The 20,246-nt window shown below is 45.0% G+C and overlaps 3 protein-coding genes across 4 annotated transcripts in view; 1 reads left to right on the top strand and 2 right to left on the bottom strand.

The window, feature by feature from the left end:
* Positions 1–17,247, bottom strand: part of LOC109507390 (G-protein-signaling modulator 2-like) — a 24,149-nt gene extending 6,902 nt beyond the window's left edge. Inside the window, exons 1-12 of one of the 2 annotated variants that reach the window (XM_019856781.1) lie at positions 17,076–17,247; positions 16,593–16,631; positions 12,005–12,197; positions 3,269–3,297; positions 3,049–3,184; positions 2,277–2,416; positions 2,066–2,189; positions 1,853–1,968; positions 1,587–1,742; positions 1,402–1,510; positions 1,146–1,269; positions 995–1,071 (exon numbers count right to left, since the gene is read on the bottom strand). In XM_019856781.1, the coding sequence (XP_019712340.1) occupies positions 995–1,071; positions 1,146–1,269; positions 1,402–1,510; positions 1,587–1,742; positions 1,853–1,968; positions 2,066–2,189; positions 2,277–2,416; positions 3,049–3,184; positions 3,269–3,297; positions 12,005–12,196 (1,203 nt within the window). In that variant the 5' untranslated portion in view covers position 12,197; positions 16,593–16,631; positions 17,076–17,247. Of the gene's footprint in view, positions 1–994; positions 1,072–1,145; positions 1,270–1,401; positions 1,511–1,586; positions 1,743–1,852; positions 1,969–2,065; positions 2,190–2,276; positions 2,417–3,048; positions 3,185–3,268; positions 3,298–12,004; positions 12,198–14,578; positions 15,570–16,592; positions 16,632–17,075 lie in introns of those variants that run through there. The other variant, XM_019856780.1, reaches the window with a different exon arrangement.
* LOC109507300 (G-protein-signaling modulator 2-like) lies at positions 3,362–7,918 on the bottom strand. Its single transcript, XM_019856631.1, has 8 exons — positions 7,777–7,918; positions 5,183–5,404; positions 4,963–5,098; positions 4,267–4,406; positions 4,056–4,179; positions 3,843–3,958; positions 3,577–3,732; positions 3,362–3,500 (listed from the first exon to the last, which is right to left on the bottom strand). The coding sequence occupies exons 1-8, from the start codon at positions 7,839–7,841 to the stop codon at positions 3,362–3,364; spliced, it is 1,098 nt and encodes a 365-aa protein (XP_019712190.1). The 5' UTR covers positions 7,842–7,918.
* A 198-nt stretch (positions 17,248–17,445) lies between the features above and the next one.
* On the top strand, positions 17,446–20,244 carry LOC109507391 (protein AKNAD1-like). The gene is made up of 3 exons (XM_019856782.1): positions 17,446–17,877; positions 18,269–18,493; positions 19,097–20,244. Exons 2-3 carry the CDS (start codon positions 18,289–18,291, stop codon positions 20,038–20,040), a joined length of 1,149 nt encoding a protein of 382 aa, XP_019712341.1. The 5' UTR covers positions 17,446–17,877; positions 18,269–18,288; the 3' UTR covers positions 20,041–20,244.
* The last annotated feature ends 2 nt before the right edge of the window (positions 20,245–20,246 follow it).

Here is a 20,246-nt window from a genome sequence, read left to right as displayed (position 1 = left end):
AACTTTTTTTTTTTTTTTTTTTTTTTTGTGGCCTCAGCCCTCACCTGCTCATGAGACGCCACGGCGTTGCGAAAGTTCCCCAGCAGGTAGTGAGTGTTACCCAGGTTGCCGTACGTTCGACCCTGGGCGGCCCGGTCACCAAGCTCCTGCACGAGCACCAGGTTTGCCCTGAAAGTGCACGCGGGGATGACTGATAAACTGGATCATACAGGTGATATTAACACACACACACACAGTAAGTACACTGTGACATACTCGTAATATTCCGAGGCCTTCCTCAGCGCCGCCATAACGTCTTCTGGGAAATCTCCAGGCTCTGCTCCACTCCAGCAAATACTTTTTCCTTTCGCATGATACACGTTGCCAAAGTTGTAGAGAGCTCGCGCCTGACCCACCTGGAACCCACACATGAAAACTTTTTATATTTGGTATTAAATGATAATTGTTTAAGTCTGTATGCAGCACTAAGGGGGTCACCAACGTGGTGACAGCGGGCACCAGGTAGCCCCCAAGTACCACATGAGAGGCAACGAACAACCTGATGTTAAAAATAGCTTACCCAGTGATGGGATATTGTGATTTTCTAGGAATGGTCTAGATGTGATCAATTGTTAACGTGACCAATGGCAGAGATGTATAGAAATAAAGTTGTGCATATTTATATTTATCACTAATGAGTGACTTCACATAAATGAATCTCACTGTCTTTTAAACAACTAAACTAAAAAGCTCTCCCGCTCTTATTGGTCAGCTGCGGATGTAAACAGGAAGAAGCTTTGCAGTAGGGCAGGAGTAAGGAACAGCACACACAATTCGAACCCCCAGGCCCCGTGTTTATATTTGCCTACACATTAACTTTTTAAACCATGAACATACCACAAACTCTCACCTCCAAAACTTTCCCCCTTTCAGGGAACAGCAGTTACTGCATCTTTTTATTTAAAAGGTTACCTTGTCGCTGATGTCCCTCAAAAAAAAAAAGTGAGGCACATACGTTCATCTTGTCAGGCGTGAGGTTCATCAGCTCCAGGTTCTCCATGCTGCGCCTCCTGCTCATCCTCGGCCTCGCCCCTGCAACGCAGACCTGCTGACGGTGGCTGCCATTGGGAAAACATGGAAAACATTCAACGTCCCAAATCGCTCACCTTGCATCTTGTCGTCGATGTTCTCGGACAGGGTGGAGTTATTGGTGCTGTAGCTCAGGCCTAAGACCGTCTGCAGATCTGTGACGTTCATACGCGCCGTCAGCTCGCCGCTCCTGTCTCCGGTCTGGTACATTTTTTAACATTTGTTGACAAGTATTATTTAACTTTAAAACCGCAGGAATGATTGATTTCTTTTTTTTTTTTCAGCGAGGTCTGGTGCAGGTAATCAAGTGTGATGAAGGGCGACTTGACAAACCTCTCTGCAGATCTCCAGGTGTTTCTCAGCAAAGTGCATAGCCTGGTCGTGGCTACCAAGTGCAGTGTGGGCGTTTCCCAGACTCCAGCACGCTCGACCTTCGCCAATCCTGCACGCGCACGGCACTCTGGTTAAAGTAAGCGATGACCCTGATGGCTCCGGTGTGGTCGTGCGAGCGGGCGTACCGGTCATTGAGGTCCTGGGCTATGATGAGGTGTTTGAGGTGGTAGTCGATGGCTCTCTCGTAGTCCTGCAGCAGAGTGTACGTGTTGCCCAAACTGTAGCATGCCTGAGCCTCCACCGCCCGATCCTTCAGCTGTCTCGCCAGCTGCAGCGTCCTCCTGAAACACCGCGGACATTTCAAATCGTGCCTTGACATACAAGTGACCTGACTAATATTAAGTGCGCTGGACTACTTTGTCAACGCAACCACCTGAGCAAGTCGACTTACTTATAATGCTCGGCGGCCACTTCGAACTCTCCGAGGAAGATGTAAGCGTTGCCCAGGTTGCAGTAAGCACGTCTTTCCGCGGAGCGGTCACCAAATTCCTTTGCTATTAGGAGACGCTGAAGACAGATGGAACGATTTATTTTCCAGGGCAAATTTCCCACCCAAGATAATCAACTTTTTTTTTTTTTTTTTTTTTGTGGCCTCAGCCCTCACCTGCTCATGAGACGCCACGGCGTTGCGAAAGTTCCCCAGCAGGTAGTGAGTGTTACCCAGGTTGCCGTACGTTCGACCCTGGGCGGCCCGGTCACCAAGCTCCTGCACGAGCACCAGGTTTGCCCTGAAAGTGCACGCGGGGATGACTGATAAACTGGATCATACAGGTGATATTAACACACACACACACAGTAAGTACACTGTGACATACTCGTAATATTCCGAGGCCTTCCTCAGCGCCGCCATAACGTCTTCTGGGAAATCTCCAGGCTCTGCTCCACTCCAGCAAATACTTTTTCCTTTCGCATGATACACGTTGCCAAAGTTGTAGAGAGCTCGCGCCTGACCCACCTGGAACCCACACATGAAAACTTTTTATATTTGGTATTAAATGATAATTTTATAAGTCTGTATGCAGCACTAAGGGGGTCACCAACGTGGTGACAGCGGGCACCAGGTAGCCCAAGTACCACATTGTTTAAGTCTGTATGCAGCACTAAGGGGGTCACCAACGTGGTGACAGCGGGCACCAGGTAGCCCCCAAGTACCACATGAGAGGCAACGAACAACCTGATGTTAAAAATAGCTTACCCAGTGATGGGATATTGTGATTTTCTAGGAATGGTCTAGATGTGATCAATTGTTAACGTGACCAATGGCAGAGATGTATAGAAATAAAGTTGTGCATATTTATATTTATCACTAATGAGTGACTTCACATAAATGAATCTCACTGTCTTTTAAACAACTAAACTAAAAAGCTCTCCCGCTCTTATTGGTCAGCTGCGGCTGTAAACAGGAAGAAGCTTTGCAGTAGGGCAGGAGTAAGGAACAGCACACACAATTCGAACCCCCAGGCCCCGTGTTTATATTTGCCTACACATTAACTTTTTAAACCATGAACATACCACAAACTCTCACCTCCAAAACTTTCCCCCTTTCAGGGAACAGCAGTTACTGCATCTTTTTATTTAAAAGGTTACCTTGTCGCTGATGTCCCTCGCTATCTCCAAGTGCCTCTGACAGCACACCATGGCCTCATCGAACCTCCCCAGCACCTTCAGTGTATTGCCAAGATTCCCGCTGGCTTTGGCCTCGCCGAGCAGATCCCCGATGGTCCTGCGCGACAGAAACGCGTTTCAAAAGTGAGACCCGGCGTGACGGGATCGCTCTGGCGTGCCTGCGGTGACGCCAACCCCCGACCTGGTCAAGGTGAGGTCGTGCCGGTGGAACTCCAGCGCCTTGGCGTAGTCGTGCAGGTGTTTTTTTTTTTTCAGCGAGGTCTGGTGCAGGTAATCAAGTGTGATGAAGGGCGACTTGACAAACCTCTCTGCAGATCTCCAGGTGTTTCTCAGCAAAGTGCATAGCCTGGTCGTGGCTACCAAGTGCAGTGTGGGCGTTTCCCAGACTCCAGCACGCTCGACCTTCGCCAATCCTGCACGCGCACGGCACTCTGGTTAAAGTAAGCGATGACCCTGATGGCTCCGGTGTGGTCGTGCGAGCGGGCGTACCGGTCATTGAGGTCCTGGGCTATGATGAGGTGTTTGAGGTGGTAGTCGATGGCTCTCTCGTAGTCCTGCAGCAGAGTGTACGTGTTGCCCAAACTGTAGCATGCCTGAGCCTCCACCGCCCGATCCTTCAGCTGTCTCGCCAGCTGCAGCGTCCTCCTGAAACACCGCGGACATTTCAAATCGTGCCTTGACATACAAGTGACCTGACTAATATTAAGTGCGCTGGACTACTTTGTCAACGCAACCACCTGAGCAAGTCGACTTACTTATAATGCTCGGCGGCCACTTCGAACTCTCCGAGGAAGATGTAAGCGTTGCCCAGGTTGCAGTAAGCACGTCTTTCCGCGGAGCGGTCACCAAATTCCTTTGCTATTAGGAGACGCTGAAGACAGATGGAACGATTTATTTTCCAGGGCAAATTTCCCACCCAAGATAATCAACTTTTTTTTTTTTTTTTTTTTTGTGGCCTCAGCCCTCACCTGCTCATGAGACGCCACGGCGTTGCGAAAGTTCCCCAGCAGGTAGTGAGTGTTACCCAGGTTGCCGTACGTTCGACCCTGGGCGGCCCGGTCACCAAGCTCCTGCACGAGCACCAGGTTTGCCCTGAAAGTGCACGCGGGGATGACTGATAAACTGGATCATACAGGTGATATTAACACACACACACACAGTAAGTACACTGTGACATACTCGTAATATTCCGAGGCCTTCCTCAGCGCCGCCATAACGTCTTCTGGGAAATCTCCAGGCTCTGCTCCACTCCAGCAAATACTTTTTCCTTTCGCATGATACACGTTGCCAAAGTTGTAGAGAGCTCGCGCCTGACCCACCTGGAACCCACACATGAAAACTTTTTATATTTGGTATTAAATGATAATTGTTTAAGTCTGTATGCAGCACTAAGGGGGTCACCAACGTGGTGACAGCGGGCACCAGGTAGCCCCCAAGTACCACATGAGAGGCAACGAACAACCTGATGTTAAAAATAGCTTACCCAGTGATGGGATATTGTGATTTTCTAGGAATGGTCTAGATGTGATCAATTGTTAACGTGACCAATGGCAGAGATGTATAGAAATAAAGTTGTGCATATTTATATTTATCACTAATGAGTGACTTCACATAAATGAATCTCACTGTCTTTTAAACAACTAAACTAAAAAGCTCTCCCGCTCTTATTGGTCAGCTGCGGATGTAAACAGGAAGAAGCTTTGCAGTAGGGCAGGAGTAAGGAACAGCACACACAATTCGAACCCCCAGGCCCCGTGTTTATATTTGCCTACACATTAACTTTTTAAACCATGAACATACCACAAACTCTCACCTCCAAAACTTTCCCCCTTTCAGGGAACAGCAGTTACTGCATCTTTTTATTTAAAAGGTTACCTTGTCGCTGATGTCCCTCGCTATCTCCAAGTGCCTCTGACAGCACACCATGGCCTCATCGAACCTCCCCAGCACCTTCAGTGTATTGCCAAGATTCCCGCTGGCTTTGGCCTCGCCGAGCAGATCCCCGATGGTCCTGCGCGACAGAAACGCGTTTCAAAAGTGAGACCCGGCGTGACGGGATCGCTCTGGCGTGCCTGCGGTGACGCCAACCCCCGACCTGGTCAAGGTGAGGTCGTGCCGGTGGAACTCCAGCGCCTTGGCGTAGTCGTGCAGGTGGAAGTAGGCGTTGCCCAGCTGGCTGTAGATGGCGCTGAGCACCTGCAGGTCCTCCGTGCCCACCTGGATGGCGGCTTCGAAGAAGGATACGCCGGCTCTGTAGTCGCCCAACTTGCAGAGGCGCTCGCCCTCCAGCGCCAGCTCAAGGCAGGACACCTCCATCCTACAGTGGTCACGAGGTAAAAAAAAATTTACTTTTGGAATTGGGAAAAGGCTCTCAAGAGATGCGCAGTCATTCGGGCAAGATCACCAGAACCGAGTGGCCAAAAGCTTTGCGGGGCAGCGGAATCCTTCAGTAGAGGATGTTGTTTCACTGCTTCCTTCCATTTACAGAGAACAATGGACCCAGACTGTGGAACTGACTGAGCAGAGTGTACACGTACGGTTATGGTAGATGGCATCATTGAGTAGTAGAGTAGTCGGCTCTCACAGCAGAATCTGGATAGGTTGCAAGATGAGTGCATAAAAATCTTTCAATGCGTGTGCCTAAGTCCAACACGATGAGTTTCGACCAAAAATGGAGTATGTTTGCTTTATAGGCCGCATATGTTTAAAATAATATGAGGTCATTATTTACAGCAAATGACTTTATGGACTGTTTGTTGGGTTGATGTGTTCATGGTTTTCATCAGGCAAGGCCAACATAAAAGTCTCACTTTTGTGTCAGCGGGGAAATTTCCCTCTATTGTTCCAAAGACATCAAAAGACGCGAGAGCTTTTCAAGGTTGATTATCGACTCACACCCAGTCTCTTACAAATTGTGGATAAGTCACCCAAATACACTCGCGATGGGACTCCTCAAAGAGCTTTAAAGCGAATGGTAATGCAGTGGAACCTTGAGCTACGTGGTTCATTCATTCATGCTCGTCACTCAAAACACTCATTTCTCAAATCATCAATGCCCACTGAAATGAATGGAAATGCCATCAATCTGTTTCGTACGGTGGCCCCGAAGTGCATGACACACTATTCATTTGCAAATTACATCCATTTTTTTTGGCACAAATTAAACTACGACTGCTGCTAAACTCAAATACGCAATCGTTTTATGAAATTGTCGTTGTTTTTAGATTGTTCGTATGCATTACGTTGCCTTTGAGGATTAATCTTTTTTCATAGCCAGGTTTTTTTTTCTTTTAATATTCTTTGAAGGCAGATGAGCAAAATAAGAATTTCATTTTTGGGTTTTCCCATGGCGTTTTTACTTTGAAACATCTTGAATATTGACTCACATGAAATGTGCATCCTCATTGTGCGTACAAGCAAAGAGGGTTCGGTTAAGTAGATGTGACGCGTGCCGGCCTACCTGCAGCTTTTTCTTGCCTTACAACAACAGCAGCACATGGTGCAGCTGAGACGCATCTACTGAGGTTTCCGCTGCAGGAGAGGTGGAACCTCAAAAGAACAACTTTTTCTCTTTTGGTTCTCACGGAGATCAAATCAAAAAGTATATCTGTATTCCCGGTGACCTCAAAGTGTCTGACGTCAGCGATATCAAAGACGAGACGAACCCCCGAAGGCGTGTGACACCGTCGACCGTGTTAAGCCTAAATGCAAGCAAGGGCACGGGAAAGATGCGAGTCAGCGTTCTCTCGGCTCATCTTTATCGTCTTTCCCTCAAGGTCTCTCCTCTGACCTGGTCACGTGAGATTACAGCGGCAGGAGCGCAACAGATTACGGGTGGGGCGAAGGCTTTACGTAGTTTTATGTCGGGCAGATGGCCGCTTCGGTCCCATGGAGTCAATTACCATCCCGATAGTGTTAACGCGCACACAAAGCAAGCAAGGGATGAATATTTTAGAGCTTGTTAAATATTGACGCTATCTTCAACAGGAGCTTCGGCAGGTAATTCCAGATGCCAAAATACACCTGACATTAAATTCACAAGAAATTGGAAAGTGAAATTACATCCTGCCTTGTATCTGATGGACTGTCCAGAATTCCAATTGCAAAAATCTAGAAAATTGTCGAGTTATTCTTTGTATTAGCCGTCGTTGCAAAGAGTGATACATTCTGATAAGGCCGAGTATCTCGCCTCTGCTTATCGTTTTAGCAGTTTTTTTGTGTTTGTTTCCAGAAATATATTACAAAAGTTTTTGGGTTTTTTTCAAGCCATACAGGAGTGGTCGTAGTCATGACAAATAAAGTCTTGAGACTGCTTAAGGTTGAGAGGTGCCTTTGGCACTTAACGCCCATCTTGCCCCCCTATCTCGAGCCACCTCACTTATGACATCACCTCCTTCACGCGTGTATATCCATCAATTTCCTGTTCGGATACGCAGCAAGCCGGAGCCTCTCCTAGCCGAAAGGCGGACAGCACTCTGGACAGGTTGCCCGTCAATCACATTTACAGACAGACAACCGTTCACATTCACACTGACAGCGCCACTGAGTGGATGAAGCAGATTGAATTTCCCCTTGGCTAATCTCAACATGAATTTAATTGTTGAACATATTTTAAAAAATGCTCTTAAAGCATGTATGTCACGGTGAACAACAACTAAGCTGTGCAACTCTTTGAGTTGAGGCTCCTACCTGTAGCGGACATGGAAGGATTGATCCTCGGCTCGTGTGCTAATCACGGAGCCGTCGGTATCCATTGCTGTGCATAATATGAGGGAAAATCCTAATTTTGTTCCTGACCAAATGGTTGCGTTGAAAAGCGCACGCGCAAAGAAGTAGTTCAAAATTTAGGAGGACGGTTTGCTAATCACGGAGCCGTCGGTATCCATTGCTGTGCATAATATGAGGGAAAATCCTAATTTTGTTCCTGACCAAATGGTTGCGTTGAAAAGCGCACGCGCAAAGAAGTAGTTCAAAATTTAGGAGGAAAAATAATTAAAAAGTCCACAGAAGGGAGGCTAGCTAGTGAGTGTCCCCTGGGCTGCTTTGTGCGTCCCTCCCCCTCAGCGGCCCTCTGTGGAGAGAATACAAGATGCTGTGTGTGTGTGAAGCCTCTTTCTGACCACGCGCTGCCATGGCAACACCCACCAAAACAGCGCCGTGCGCGAGCTGAGTGAGGCGGGACGAGAGAGAGAGAGTGCAGGGCGGGAATGGAAAAGGATGGCGGTCAGCACATGCTAGCTGTCAATTAATGACGCAGGTTTGAGCTCTGAAGTTGCTGCACGGCGAGCCAGAAATGAGAACGGAAAGGCTTTAAAAAGTTGGACCCAAAAGAAACCCTGAAACAGTCCAGAACATCCTCCACGAGGAAGGGAAAAAGGCATGCCTGAACTACCCAAAGATAAGCAAGCGACCAGAGCCAACAATTAGCTCATTTCTCCATGAGGTCATGCAAGCCACACCAATGCATCTCCCCAAACTCGCACTTCTGCCACCGGAATCAGATAAGGTGTTTTCCCTTCATTCTTTACTTTAAACCAAAAAAAAAACACCAAAGATTCTTGAGCTCAATCTTTTCATTCAAAATATCTTTGAGTGAACCTCCACATATTTGCCTTTTGCTCTTCATAAATTCATCTATTTGCATTTTTTCCCCCCTCGGGAACCCATCCTGATGGCGCCACAAGTTTGTCTAATAGGAAAGTAGTAATTGGTGTCAAGGAAGTATTGTTGAAGAGATCCATCTTCCCTGGCGCATAGTTCTTTGTATGTTAGGGGAGGAGCTAAATTCAGCCTGGGTTAGCGACTGGTTCGCACGTCCGCCTCACACTGTAGAGGTGCAGGGTTCAATTCCAAGCCCCGGTCTACCTTTGGGGAGTTTGCATGTTCTCCCCGTGCCTGAGTGGGTTTTCTCCGGGTACACCGGTTTCCTCACATATTCCACAAACGTGCACCGTCGATTAATTGATCACTCTAAATGTTTCTATGAAACTGAAATGTTGCTAAGTATCTTGATGATGCAACGATGGATGACACATGCAAAGATGGACTATTTTGATTTACACAGGTGGTTTGCCAATGATACTAAACAACCTCCTAAGTATGGGCATGTAACAATGGCGGTCCCACTCGACATTCAAAAGCATATAAAAAGTAGAAATGTGTCAACTGTCAGTCGACTGCAAGGGAGTGTCTCTATTGACCAAGTCCATACATAGTATGGTACAATAATCCCTCTTGGACTAAAAAAAAAAACAAAAAAAACCCAAAAAGAAATCCTCATTGACACAGTCTGAGGAGTGGCTGTCTGCACCTTTCCCGCCATTGTCTGCCAAGAGGGTGTGCTTCTAACTGAATTGCGTTAAAAGCTGTTCGTTGACATGACATGTACGCGAGTGTGTGTGTGTTTGTGTGTGTGTGTGCGTGTGTGTGGGTGCGTGCACAGGTGAAGCACACTCACTAGACATTACATCAGGTGCACTTGCATTAGTGCAAGACTCCACTCGGTTCCAACATCTCGATTTCCTGATCGAGCGACATTAGATGGACAAAACTTTGGAAGCAGTCCTTAGTATGATACAGTGAAAGAAATCACAGTACTGTAATGTAATAACAGTTGCAAAAATAACTTCAACAGTCTGTCCAAAGAGAACAAAATTACACTCATTTGTGTCGGATGTCAGAAGATAGTGCAGGTGTATCTAATGAAGTGTCTACTGACTCAAGATTCCACAAAGAGGCTGATCAGCATTTATGAAAGAAATGAGTGCCCCAGACAGCACAAAGCCAGAAACCCATAAGTAAATGGAATAAAAATACAAAATCATGGCATACTGACCTGTAGCTCCTTCTCACGGGGGCAGGAAATCTAGAAAGCCTGTAGAGAATTTTTTTTTACCATTAATTATTTCAACTGTCATTTTTGTCCATAGTTTTCATCATAAATAACACTCTGTACTTGGAATCCATTATCCTTGAATTTTCACTGTAAACAGAAATGCCAATAGTGGCATCCAATACAAGAATGAATCATGAGTTAGAAGTTATTTACTATGCAAGTTTCAATATTACAACAAAGACTAGTTAACTCGATTCATCAATACCGTCCACAATACTTCTTTTAAAAAGTCAGCATGTTTCTCAAAAGTCAGCATTGTTTAATAGGTAATATAACTGGTTATTCCGAGTAGATATTAGACATATAAAATGCCCACCATTTTATATGTCTGGAAGTTTTATTCAAGAAACAAAGAACTGTGAATTACCGTCTAATTACAAAGTCAATGGTTAGCCGGTTAGCGAATTAGCTGAAAACTTACGTGAGTCGATCCAGTTCGAACAGGTCGTGTATTCTTCTCTCCTTGTTTCACTTTGTTAAACCCTACTCCCGTGCAAAAATAGACACATTGCGCATAGACGACACTATTCGATAGCCATAGTTAATTTTGTTAAACTTCGATGAGTAATTCAAGAAGGTTGCCTTTTTTTTTTTTTACTTTTTGTCCTTATCGTAGTGAAGTTTGTTTTTGGACAAGCAGCCAATCGGAGCGCGGTATTCAAAGAAAGCCACGCCCAGCCGTCCGTTCATTGGTCCAATATTTTTGAATAAAACGATGGCATGACGTAAGGTAAAGCCGCTGTCATTGAGCCATACAGACCGCAAAATATAATTGAATCATGATGCACTCGTGATGAAAGCTTTGATTCTATTTTTATTTAAATCAACTTTTTTTTTTTTTTTTTTTTTGTGGCCTCAGCCCTCACCTGCTCATGAGACGCCACGGCGTTGCGAAAGTTCCCCAGCAGGTAGTGAGTGTTACCCAGGTTGCCGTACGTTCGACCCTGGGCGGCCCGGTCACCAAGCTCCTGCACGAGCACCAGGTTTGCCCTGAAAGTGCACGCGGGGATGACTGATAAACTGGATCATACAGGTGATATTAACACACACACACACAGTAAGTACACTGTGACATACTCGTAATATTCCGAGGCCTTCCTCAGCGCCGCCATAACGTCTTCTGGGAAATCTCCAGGCTCTGCTCCACTCCAGCAAATACTTTTTCCTTTCGCATGATACACGTTGCCAAAGTTGTAGAGAGCTCGCGCCTGACCCACCTGGAACCCACACATGAAAACTTTTTATATTTGGTATTAAATGATAATTGTTTAAGTCTGTATGCAGCACTAAGGGGGTCACCAACGTGGTGACAGCGGGCACCAGGTAGCCCCCAAGTACCACATGAGAGGCAACGAACAACCTGATGTTAAAAATAGCTTACCCAGTGATGGGATATTGTGATTTTCTAGGAATGGTCTAGATGTGATCAATTGTTAACGTGACCAATGGCAGAGATGTATAGAAATAAAGTTGTGCATATTTATATTTATCACTAATGAGTGACTTCACATAAATGAATCTCACTGTCTTTTAAACAACTAAACTAAAAAGCTCTCCCGCTCTTATTGGTCAGCTGCGGATGTAAACAGGAAGAAGCTTTGCAGTAGGGCAGGAGTAAGGAACAGCACACACAATTCGAACCCCCAGGCCCCGTGTTTATATTTGCCTACACATTAACTTTTTAAACCATGAACATACCACAAACTCTCACCTCCAAAACTTTCCCCCTTTCAGGGAACAGCAGTTACTGCATCTTTTTATTTAAAAGGTTACCTTGTCGCTGATGTCCCTCGCTATCTCCAAGTGCCTCTGACAGCACACCATGGCCTCATCGAACCTCCCCAGCACCTTCAGTGTATTGCCAAGATTCCCGCTGGCTTTGGCCTCGCCGAGCAGATCCCCGATGGTCCTGCGCGACAGAAACGCGTTTCAAAAGTGAGACCCGGCGTGACGGGATCGCTCTGGCGTGCCTGCGGTGACGCCAACCCCCGACCTGGTCAAGGTGAGGTCGTGCCGGTGGAACTCCAGCGCCTTGGCGTAGTCGTGCAGGTGGAAGTAGGCGTTGCCCAGCTGGCTGTAGATGGCGCTGAGCACCTGCAGGTCCTCCGTGCCCACCTGGATGGCGGCTTCGAAGAAGGATACGCCGGCTCTGTAGTCGCCCAACTTGCAGAGGCGCTCGCCCTCCAGCGCCAGCTCAAGGCAGGACACCTCCATCCTACAGTGGTCACGAGGTAAAAAAAAATTTACTTTTGGAATTGGGAAAAGGCTCTCAAGAGATGCGCAGTCATTCGGGCAAGATCACCAGAACCGAGTGGCCAAAAGCTTTGCGGGGCAGCGGAATCCTTCAGTAGAGGATGTTGTTTCACTGCTTCCTTCCATTTACAGAGAACAATGGACCCAGACTGTGGAACTGACTGAGCAGAGTGTACACGTACGCCCTTATTTGTTATGGTAGATGGCATCATTTAGTAGTAGAGTAGTCGGCTCTCACAGCAGAATCTGGATAGGTTGCAAGATGAGTGCATAAAAATCTTTCAATGCGTGTGCCTAAGTCCAACACGATGAGTTTCGACCAAAAATGGAGTATGTTTGCTTTATAGGCCGCATATGTTTAAAATAATATGAGGTCATTATTTACAGCAAATGACTTTATGGACTGTTTGTTGGGTTGATGTGTTCATGGTTTTCATCAGGCAAGGCCAACATAAAAGTCTCACTTTTGTGTCAGCGGGGAAATTTCCCTCTATTGTTCCAAAGACATCAAAAGACGCGAGAGCTTTTCAAGGTTGATTATCGACTCACACCCAGTCTCTTACAAATTGTGGATAAGTCACCCAAATACACTCGCGATGGGACTCCTCAAAGAGCTTTAAAGCGAATGGTAATGCAGTGGAACCTTGAGCTACGTGGTTCATTCATTCATGCTCGTCACTCAAAACACTCATTTCTCAAATCATCAATGCCCACTGAAATGAATGGAAATGCCATCAATCTGTTTCGTACGGTGGCCCCGAAGTGCATGACACACTATTCATTTGCAAATTACATCCATTTTTTTTGGCACAAATTAAACTACGACTGCTGCTAAACTCAAATACGCAATCGTTTTATGAAATTGTCGTTGTTTTTAGATTGTTCGTATGCATTACGTTGCCTTTGAGGATTAATCTTTTTTCATAGCCAGGTTTTTTTTTCTTTTAATATTCTTTGAAGGCAGATGAGCAAAATAAGAATTTCATTTTTGGGTTTTCCCATGGCGTTTTTACTTTGAAACATCTTGAATATTGACTCACATGAAATGTGCATCCTCATTGTGCGTACAAGCAAAGAGGGTTCGGTTAAGTAGATGTGACGCGTGCCGGCCTACCTGCAGCTTTTTCTTGCCTTACAACAACAGCAGCACATGGTGCAGCTGAGACGCATCTACTGAGGTTTCCGCTGCAGGAGAGGTGGAACCTCAAAAGAACAACTTTTTCTCTTTTGGTTCTCACGGAGATCAAATCAAAAAGTATATCTGTATTCCCGGTGACCTCAAAGTGTCTGACGTCAGCGATATCAAAGACGAGACGAACCCCCGAAGGCGTGTGACACCGTCGACCGTGTTAAGCCTAAATGCAAGCAAGGGCACGGGAAAGATGCGAGTCAGCGTTCTCTCGGCTCATCTTTATCGTCTTTCCCTCAAGGTCTCTCCTCTGACCTGGTCACGTGAGATTACAGCGGCAGGAGCGCAACAGATTACGGGTGGGGCGAAGGCTTTACGTAGTTTTATGTCGGGCAGATGGCCGCTTCGGTCCCATGGAGTCAATTACCATCCCGATAGTGTTAACGCGCACACAAAGCAAGCAAGGGATGAATATTTTAGAGCTTGTTAAATATTGACGCTATCTTCAACAGGAGCTTCGGCAGGTAATTCCAGATGCCAAAATACACCTGACATTAAATTCACAAGAAATTGGAAAGTGAAATTACATCCTGCCTTGTATCTGATGGACTGTCCAGAATTCCAATTGCAAAAATCTAGAAAATTGTCGAGTTATTCTTTGTATTAGCCGTCGTTGCAAAGAGTGATACATTCTGATAAGGCCGAGTATCTCGCCTCTGCTTATCGTTTTAGCAGTTTTTTTGTGTTTGTTTCCAGAAATATATTACAAAAGTTTTTGGGTTTTTTTCAAGCCATACAGGAGTGGTCGTAGTCATGACAAATAAAGTCTTGAGACTGCTTAAGGTTGAGAGGTGCCTTTGGCACTTAACGCCCATCTTGCCCCCCTATCTCGAGCCACCTCACTTATGACATCACCTCCTTCACGCGTGTATATCCATCAATTTCCTGTTCGGATACGCAGCAAGCCGGAGCCTCTCCTAGCCGAAAGGCGGACAGCACTCTGGACAGGTTGCCCGTCAATCACATTTACAGACAGACAACCGTTCACATTCACACTGACAGCGCCACTGAGTGGATGAAGCAGATTGAATTTCCCCTTGGCTAATCTCAACATGAATTTAATTGTTGAACATATTTTAAAAAATGCTCTTAAAGCATGTATGTCACGGTGAACAACAACTAAGCTGTGCAACTCTTTGAGTTGAGGCTCCTACCTGTAGCGGACATGGAAGGATTGATCCTCGGCTCGTGTGCTAATCACGGAGCCGTCGGTATCCATTGCTGTGCATAATATGAGGGAAAATCCTAATTTTGTTCCTGACCAAATGGTTGCGTTGAAAAGCGCACGCGCAAAGAAGTAGTTCAAAATTTAGGAGGAAAAATAATTAAAAAGTCCACAGAAGGGAGGCTAGCTAGTGAGTGTCCCCTGGGCTGCTTTGTGCGTCCCTCCCCCTCAGCGGCCCTCTGTGGAGAGAATACAAGATGCTGTGTGTGTGTGAAGCCTCTTTCTGACCACGCGCTGCCATGGCAACACCCACCAAAACAGCGCCGTGCGCGAGCTGAGTGAGGCGGGACGAGAGAGAGAGAGTGCAGGGCGGGAATGGAAAAGGATGGCGGTCAGCACATGCTAGCTGTCAATTAATGACGCAGGTTTGAGCTCTGAAGTTGCTGCACGGCGAGCCAGAAATGAGAACGGAAAGGCTTTAAAAAGTTGGACCCAAAAGAAACCCTGAAACAGTCCAGAACATCCTCCACGAGGAAGGGAAAAAGGCATGCCTGAACTACCCAAAGATAAGCAAGCGACCAGAGCCAACAATTAGCTCATTTCTCCATGAGGTCATGCAAGCCACACCAATGCATCTCCCCAAACTCGCACTTCTGCCACCGGAATCAGATAAGGTGTTTTCCCTTCATTCTTTACTTTAAACCAAAAAAAAAACACCAAAGATTCTTGAGCTCAATCTTTTCATTCAAAATATCTTTGAGTGAACCTCCACATATTTGCCTTTTGCTCTTCATAAATTCATCTATTTGCATTTTTTCCCCCCTCGGGAACCCATCCTGATGGCGCCACAAGTTTGTCTAATAGGAAAGTAGTAATTGGTGTCAAGGAAGTATTGTTGAAGAGATCCATCTTCCCTGGCGCATAGTTCTTTGTATGTTAGGGGAGGAGCTAAATTCAGCCTGGGTTAGCGACTGGTTCGCACGTCCGCCTCACACTGTAGAGGTGCAGGGTTCAATTCCAAGCCCCGGTCTACCTTTGGGGAGTTTGCATGTTCTCCCCGTGCCTGAGTGGGTTTTCTCCGGGTACACCGGTTTCCTCACATATTACACAAACGTGCACCGTCGATTAATTGATCACTCTAAATGTTTCTATGAAACTGAAATGTTGCTAAGTATCTTGATGATGCAACGATGGATGACACATGCAAAGATGGACTATTTTGATTTACACAGGTGGTTTGCCAATGACACTAAACAACCTCCTAAGTATGGGCATGTAACAATGGCGGTCCCACTCGACATTCAAAAGCATATAAAAAGTAGAAATGTGTCAACTGTCAGTCGACTGCAAGGGAGTGTCTCTATTGACCAAGTCCATACATAGTATGGTACAATAATCCCTCTTGGACTAAAAAAAAAAACAAAAAAAACCCAAAAAGAAATCCTCATTGACACAGTCTGAGGAGTGGCTGTCTGCACCTTTCCCGCCATTGTCTGCCAAGAGGGTGTGCTTCTAACTGAATTGCGTTAAAAGCTGTTCGTTGACATGACATGTACGCGAGTGTGTGTGTGTTTGTGTGTGTGTGTGCGTGTGTGTGGGTGCGTGCACAGGTGAAGCACACTCACTAGACATTACATCAGGTGCACTTGCATTAGTGCAAGACTCCACTCGGTTCCAACATCTCGATTTCCTGATCGAGCAACATTAGATGGACAAAACTTTGGAAGCAGTCCTTAGTATGATACAGTGAAAGAAATCACAGTACTGTAATGTAATAACAGTTGCAAAAATAACTTCAACAGTCTGTCCAAAGAGAACAAAATTACACTCATTTGTGTCGGATGTCAGAAGATAGTGCAGGTGTATCTAATGAAGTGTCTACTGACTCAAGATTCCACAAAGAGGCTGATCAGCATTTATGAAAGAAATGAGTGCCCCAGACAGCACAAAGCCAGAAACCCATAAGTAAATGGAATAAAAATACAAAATCATGGCATACTGACCTGTAGCTCCTTCTCACGGGGGCAGGAAATCTAGAAAGCCTGTAGAGAATTTTTTTTTACCATTAATTATTTCAACTGTCATTTTTGTCCATAGTTTTCATCATAAATAACACTCTGTACTTGGAATCCATTATCCTTGAATTTTCACTGTAAACAGAAATGCCAATAGTGGCATCCAATACAAGAATGAATCATGAGTTAGAAGTTATTTACTATGCAAGTTTCAATATTACAACAAAGACTAGTTAACTCGATTCATCAATACCGTCCACAATACTTCTTTTAAAAAGTCAGCATGTTTCTCAAAAGTCAGCATTGTTTAATAGGTAATATAACTGGTTATTCCGAGTAGATATTAGACATATAAAATGCCCACCATTTTATATGTCTGGAAGTTTTATTCAAGAAACACAAAGAACTGTGAATTACCGTCTAATTACAAAGTCAATGGTTAGCCGGTTAGCGAATTAGCTGAAAACTTACGTGAGTCGATCCAGTTCGAACAGGTCGTGTATTCTTCTCTCCTTGTTTCACTTTGTTAAACCCTACTCCCGTGCAAAAATAGACACATTGCGCATAGACGACACTATTCGATAGCCATAGTTAATTTTGTTAAACTTCGATGAGTAATTCAAGAAGGTTGCCTTTTTTTTTTTTTACTTTTTGTCCTTATCGTAGTGAAGTTTGTTTTTGGACAAGCAGCCAATCGGAGCGCGGTATTCAAAGAAAGCCACGCCCAGCCGTCCGTTCATTGGTCCAATATTTTTGAATAAAACGATGGCATGACGTAAGGTAAAGCCGCTGTCATTGAGCCATACAGACCGCAAAATATAATTGAATCATGATGCACTCGTGATGAAAGCTTTGATTCTATTTTTATTTAACCATTTGAAGCTTGGAACGTGAATTGAAAGACAACTTCTGCTGGGTTAACAGAAATAATTCACCCTGGCTGAAAAAAAATAAAGTACAGTGATATATGTATCTGTAGGATATTCCTGACAATGCAGTGACGGTGACATCAAGATCGTCCATTTTGTCTTTGAAAAAAATTACAAGAAAGTCCAGTTAAAATCCAGGCGTCATTTCAGGTGCCGTTACTAAGCAACCAGACGCCTGGACAGCTGACAGTTCAGGACCAGATGGACACCACTCACATGTGCAATATTAATGATGGCACAGAAACAAAACCTGTCCAAGAAAGTATATGCCAAGACAGGAACTGGGAGACGCTTTGGACTTATTTTCTTTCGGCAATACACCAAGCGGTGACGTCTTGTTTCAGGTAGGATTTTTTAGATTTTTTTAGAACCCACTACTCATCAGATAAGCATTTGAATGTAGATGAAAAGTAGACAACTGTGACAGACTGACTTTATGCTACATGCAAGAAGAGAACATACATTTTAGGATATTATCCAAGACTTATGATTTTTTTGTGTGTAGTATTATAGGATTCTCAATTATTGTTTTTTTCCATATTTGATACAGGTTATTTGGTGTTTGTTTATATGCTGCGTATTCATGGGCAGGATTATAAGGAAATTTCACTTGGCATTGCTGTAAATCTTAATGATGTAGATTACATTGTACATTAGATTATGTTCTCCAATACTTGCTTTACTTAAATCTATTAGATTTGTTAACTTGTTCCATCCCCCCACCCCCCAAAAAAGAGAAAGTCTGATCGTTGGTCATGGAGGGGGAACAAGAAGATTCCGACGAGGACGTTCAGGAAGAACATAAAACAACTTTATTATGGGAAAAGTGCATCCGGCAGAGAATCGTGGTGGATCTCTGTGAGGATGACAGTCTGCCCCTCAGTGATCTACAGGCTTCTTTAGCTTTGCATCCGTCACATGCAGAGTCTGCCATGTCTGAGGCCAGCATTCATTTCAGTGGTGAGTCTCATACACCACACAGTTTGACAACTGCAACAATTTTGACTGTGTCACAGTTGAAGACACGAAGCAATAAATGTAAAAATAAAATGCAGGCTCCAACATATATACTTAAACTATAATTAAAAATGGCAAAACTAGGATGGTTGGCCATAAAAAGTAGCTGTATCTCTCTTTACAGTACATTAAGAGGGTGCAATGGTTCACATTTCCAACATGTGCAAAACACACTCCATTGACAAAAGTATTGGGATATATTGGTGCATCACTTTTCACATACAATATTTTTCACAATAACAATAGAAGAAAACTGAGTTGGCAGTTGCAAAATTGCCATCTGGCAAGAAGGTTTGTGAAAACTGCTCAATGACGTCTGTCCGAATGGTACTTGAAACAAAATAGAAAACCGAATGTGTATTGTGACTTTTGGAACGCCATGTTCATTATCTTTGCGTTCAACAAAACAGAACCAGATTTCACACTGAGTACAAGGAAATATGTGAGAAAATTAAGGCAAGCTCAGCATTTTTCACTATACAGGGATAAAGAATTTGAAATATTTTTTTGTTTGATTGAAGATAATACAAAATTGTTTCTTTCCAGATGACACTGCCTCAGACTCCATTCTTGTCAGCGAGGGGGTGTTACCAACTAAGAGCCGCACATTGCAGAATGAAGAACTCCTAAACCGGCATCATGAGGACGCCGGTCAAAATACGAGCGATGAGGATCAGGAGGATCTCCCTTATGACGGCGACCTTGGCGGTCCTTACTTCAACGGCATGGATGGCTGTCAGAGTAACGTGACCTCTGATGGAAGACAATCGGCGACAAATGCCGGTTCTACACACAACGATTTGGTTTCGGTTATTCCTCATGAGGAGAAAGAAGAAGAGGATGTCAATGACGAACAGGATGAAGAGGTAGCCCCGCCGTGCACTCGACCTCTAGTTGACATTAGCCAGGTGTTGCTGTGGCATTTCTCTCAGGAGGAGTTGCTGCAGACTGGAAGGCTAATTGAAGCCGAGACGCTTCCGGAGGTCTCCATGCTGGAGAGTATAGACGACCTTATTTGTAGCGTGTCGACACTCAGCAACAGAAGTGTCAGATATTTGGACAGTGATGGAAACAGTGGATCAAAAGGTGAATGTCTGGAGGGGAACAACACAGCGTCCAGTCGAGATGAAAATGTCACAACACCAGCAAAGGCCGAAGATTGTGAAGTTCCGATCAGGAAAGTGTCACATTTGCGTAGCAGGTCCTACGGCGAGTTGAAGTACGGTCAGGGTCAAGTCCATTTCCCTCTCCCTGACTTCTCTAAGGTTTCCCCGAAAGTCAAAATTCCAAAAGGTCCCAGTGGTCTAGCTCGGCTTGTTCCTCAGGTCCCCAGTCCCATAATCCGAGTCCAGTCCTCCCCGGGAATGTTAGAGGTTATCAGCAGGGTGCTGGAGGATTCAGGCCTTCAGTCTTCACATAAGCCTCAAGTCCTCAAAGACATGCAGGACCCGACTGGTCCTGTCCTGGTGCTTCCCTTACAGGTACCGTAAACCCCTTTATCGTCTGTTTCATTTAATCGAAATTGAATTTGGGGGCCCTCTATTTTTGCTATTTTGAAATTGAATCTTTTTAATAATTAAGTCTTCAAACAATGTAATTTGGGGGAGGGAGGTTAAATCTTGTGCCATGAGCGGCTTCATAGACCAAGGGTAGTCTTTTGGTACCCTCTTGTGGCATCTGTAGGTAGTTACAAACA

The sequence above is a fragment of the Hippocampus comes genome, unplaced genomic scaffold (genome assembly GCF_001891065.2).
Source record: "Hippocampus comes isolate QL1 unplaced genomic scaffold, H_comes_QL1_v1.1 scaffold105, whole genome shotgun sequence".
In the NCBI taxonomy this organism is placed as follows: domain Eukaryota; kingdom Metazoa; phylum Chordata; class Actinopteri; order Syngnathiformes; family Syngnathidae; genus Hippocampus; species Hippocampus comes.
The sequence above is the reverse complement of the archived record's forward strand: the minus strand, read 5'-3'. Positions and strand labels throughout refer to the sequence as shown.

Bases quoted from the DNA above. Each gene is read 5' to 3' on its own strand.
- LOC109507300 (XM_019856631.1), bottom strand. From the start codon at position 7,841: ATGGATACCGACGGCTCCGTGATTAGCACACGAGCCGAGGATCAATCC. The intron at 5,099-5,182 runs GTCGGGGGTTGG...TCTGTCGCGCAG, and splicing joins CACGACCTCACCTTGACCAG to GACCATCGGGGATCTGCTCG. The intron at 4,407-4,962 runs GTAACCTTTTAA...TGTGGGTTCCAG, and splicing joins CGAGGGACATCAGCGACAAG to GTGGGTCAGGCGCGAGCTCT.
- LOC109507391 (XM_019856782.1), top strand. From the start codon at position 18,289: ATGGAGGGGGAACAAGAAGATTCCGACGAGGACGTTCAGGAAGAACAT. The intron at 18,494-19,096 runs GTGAGTCTCATA...GTTTCTTTCCAG, and splicing joins GGCCAGCATTCATTTCAGTG to ATGACACTGCCTCAGACTCC.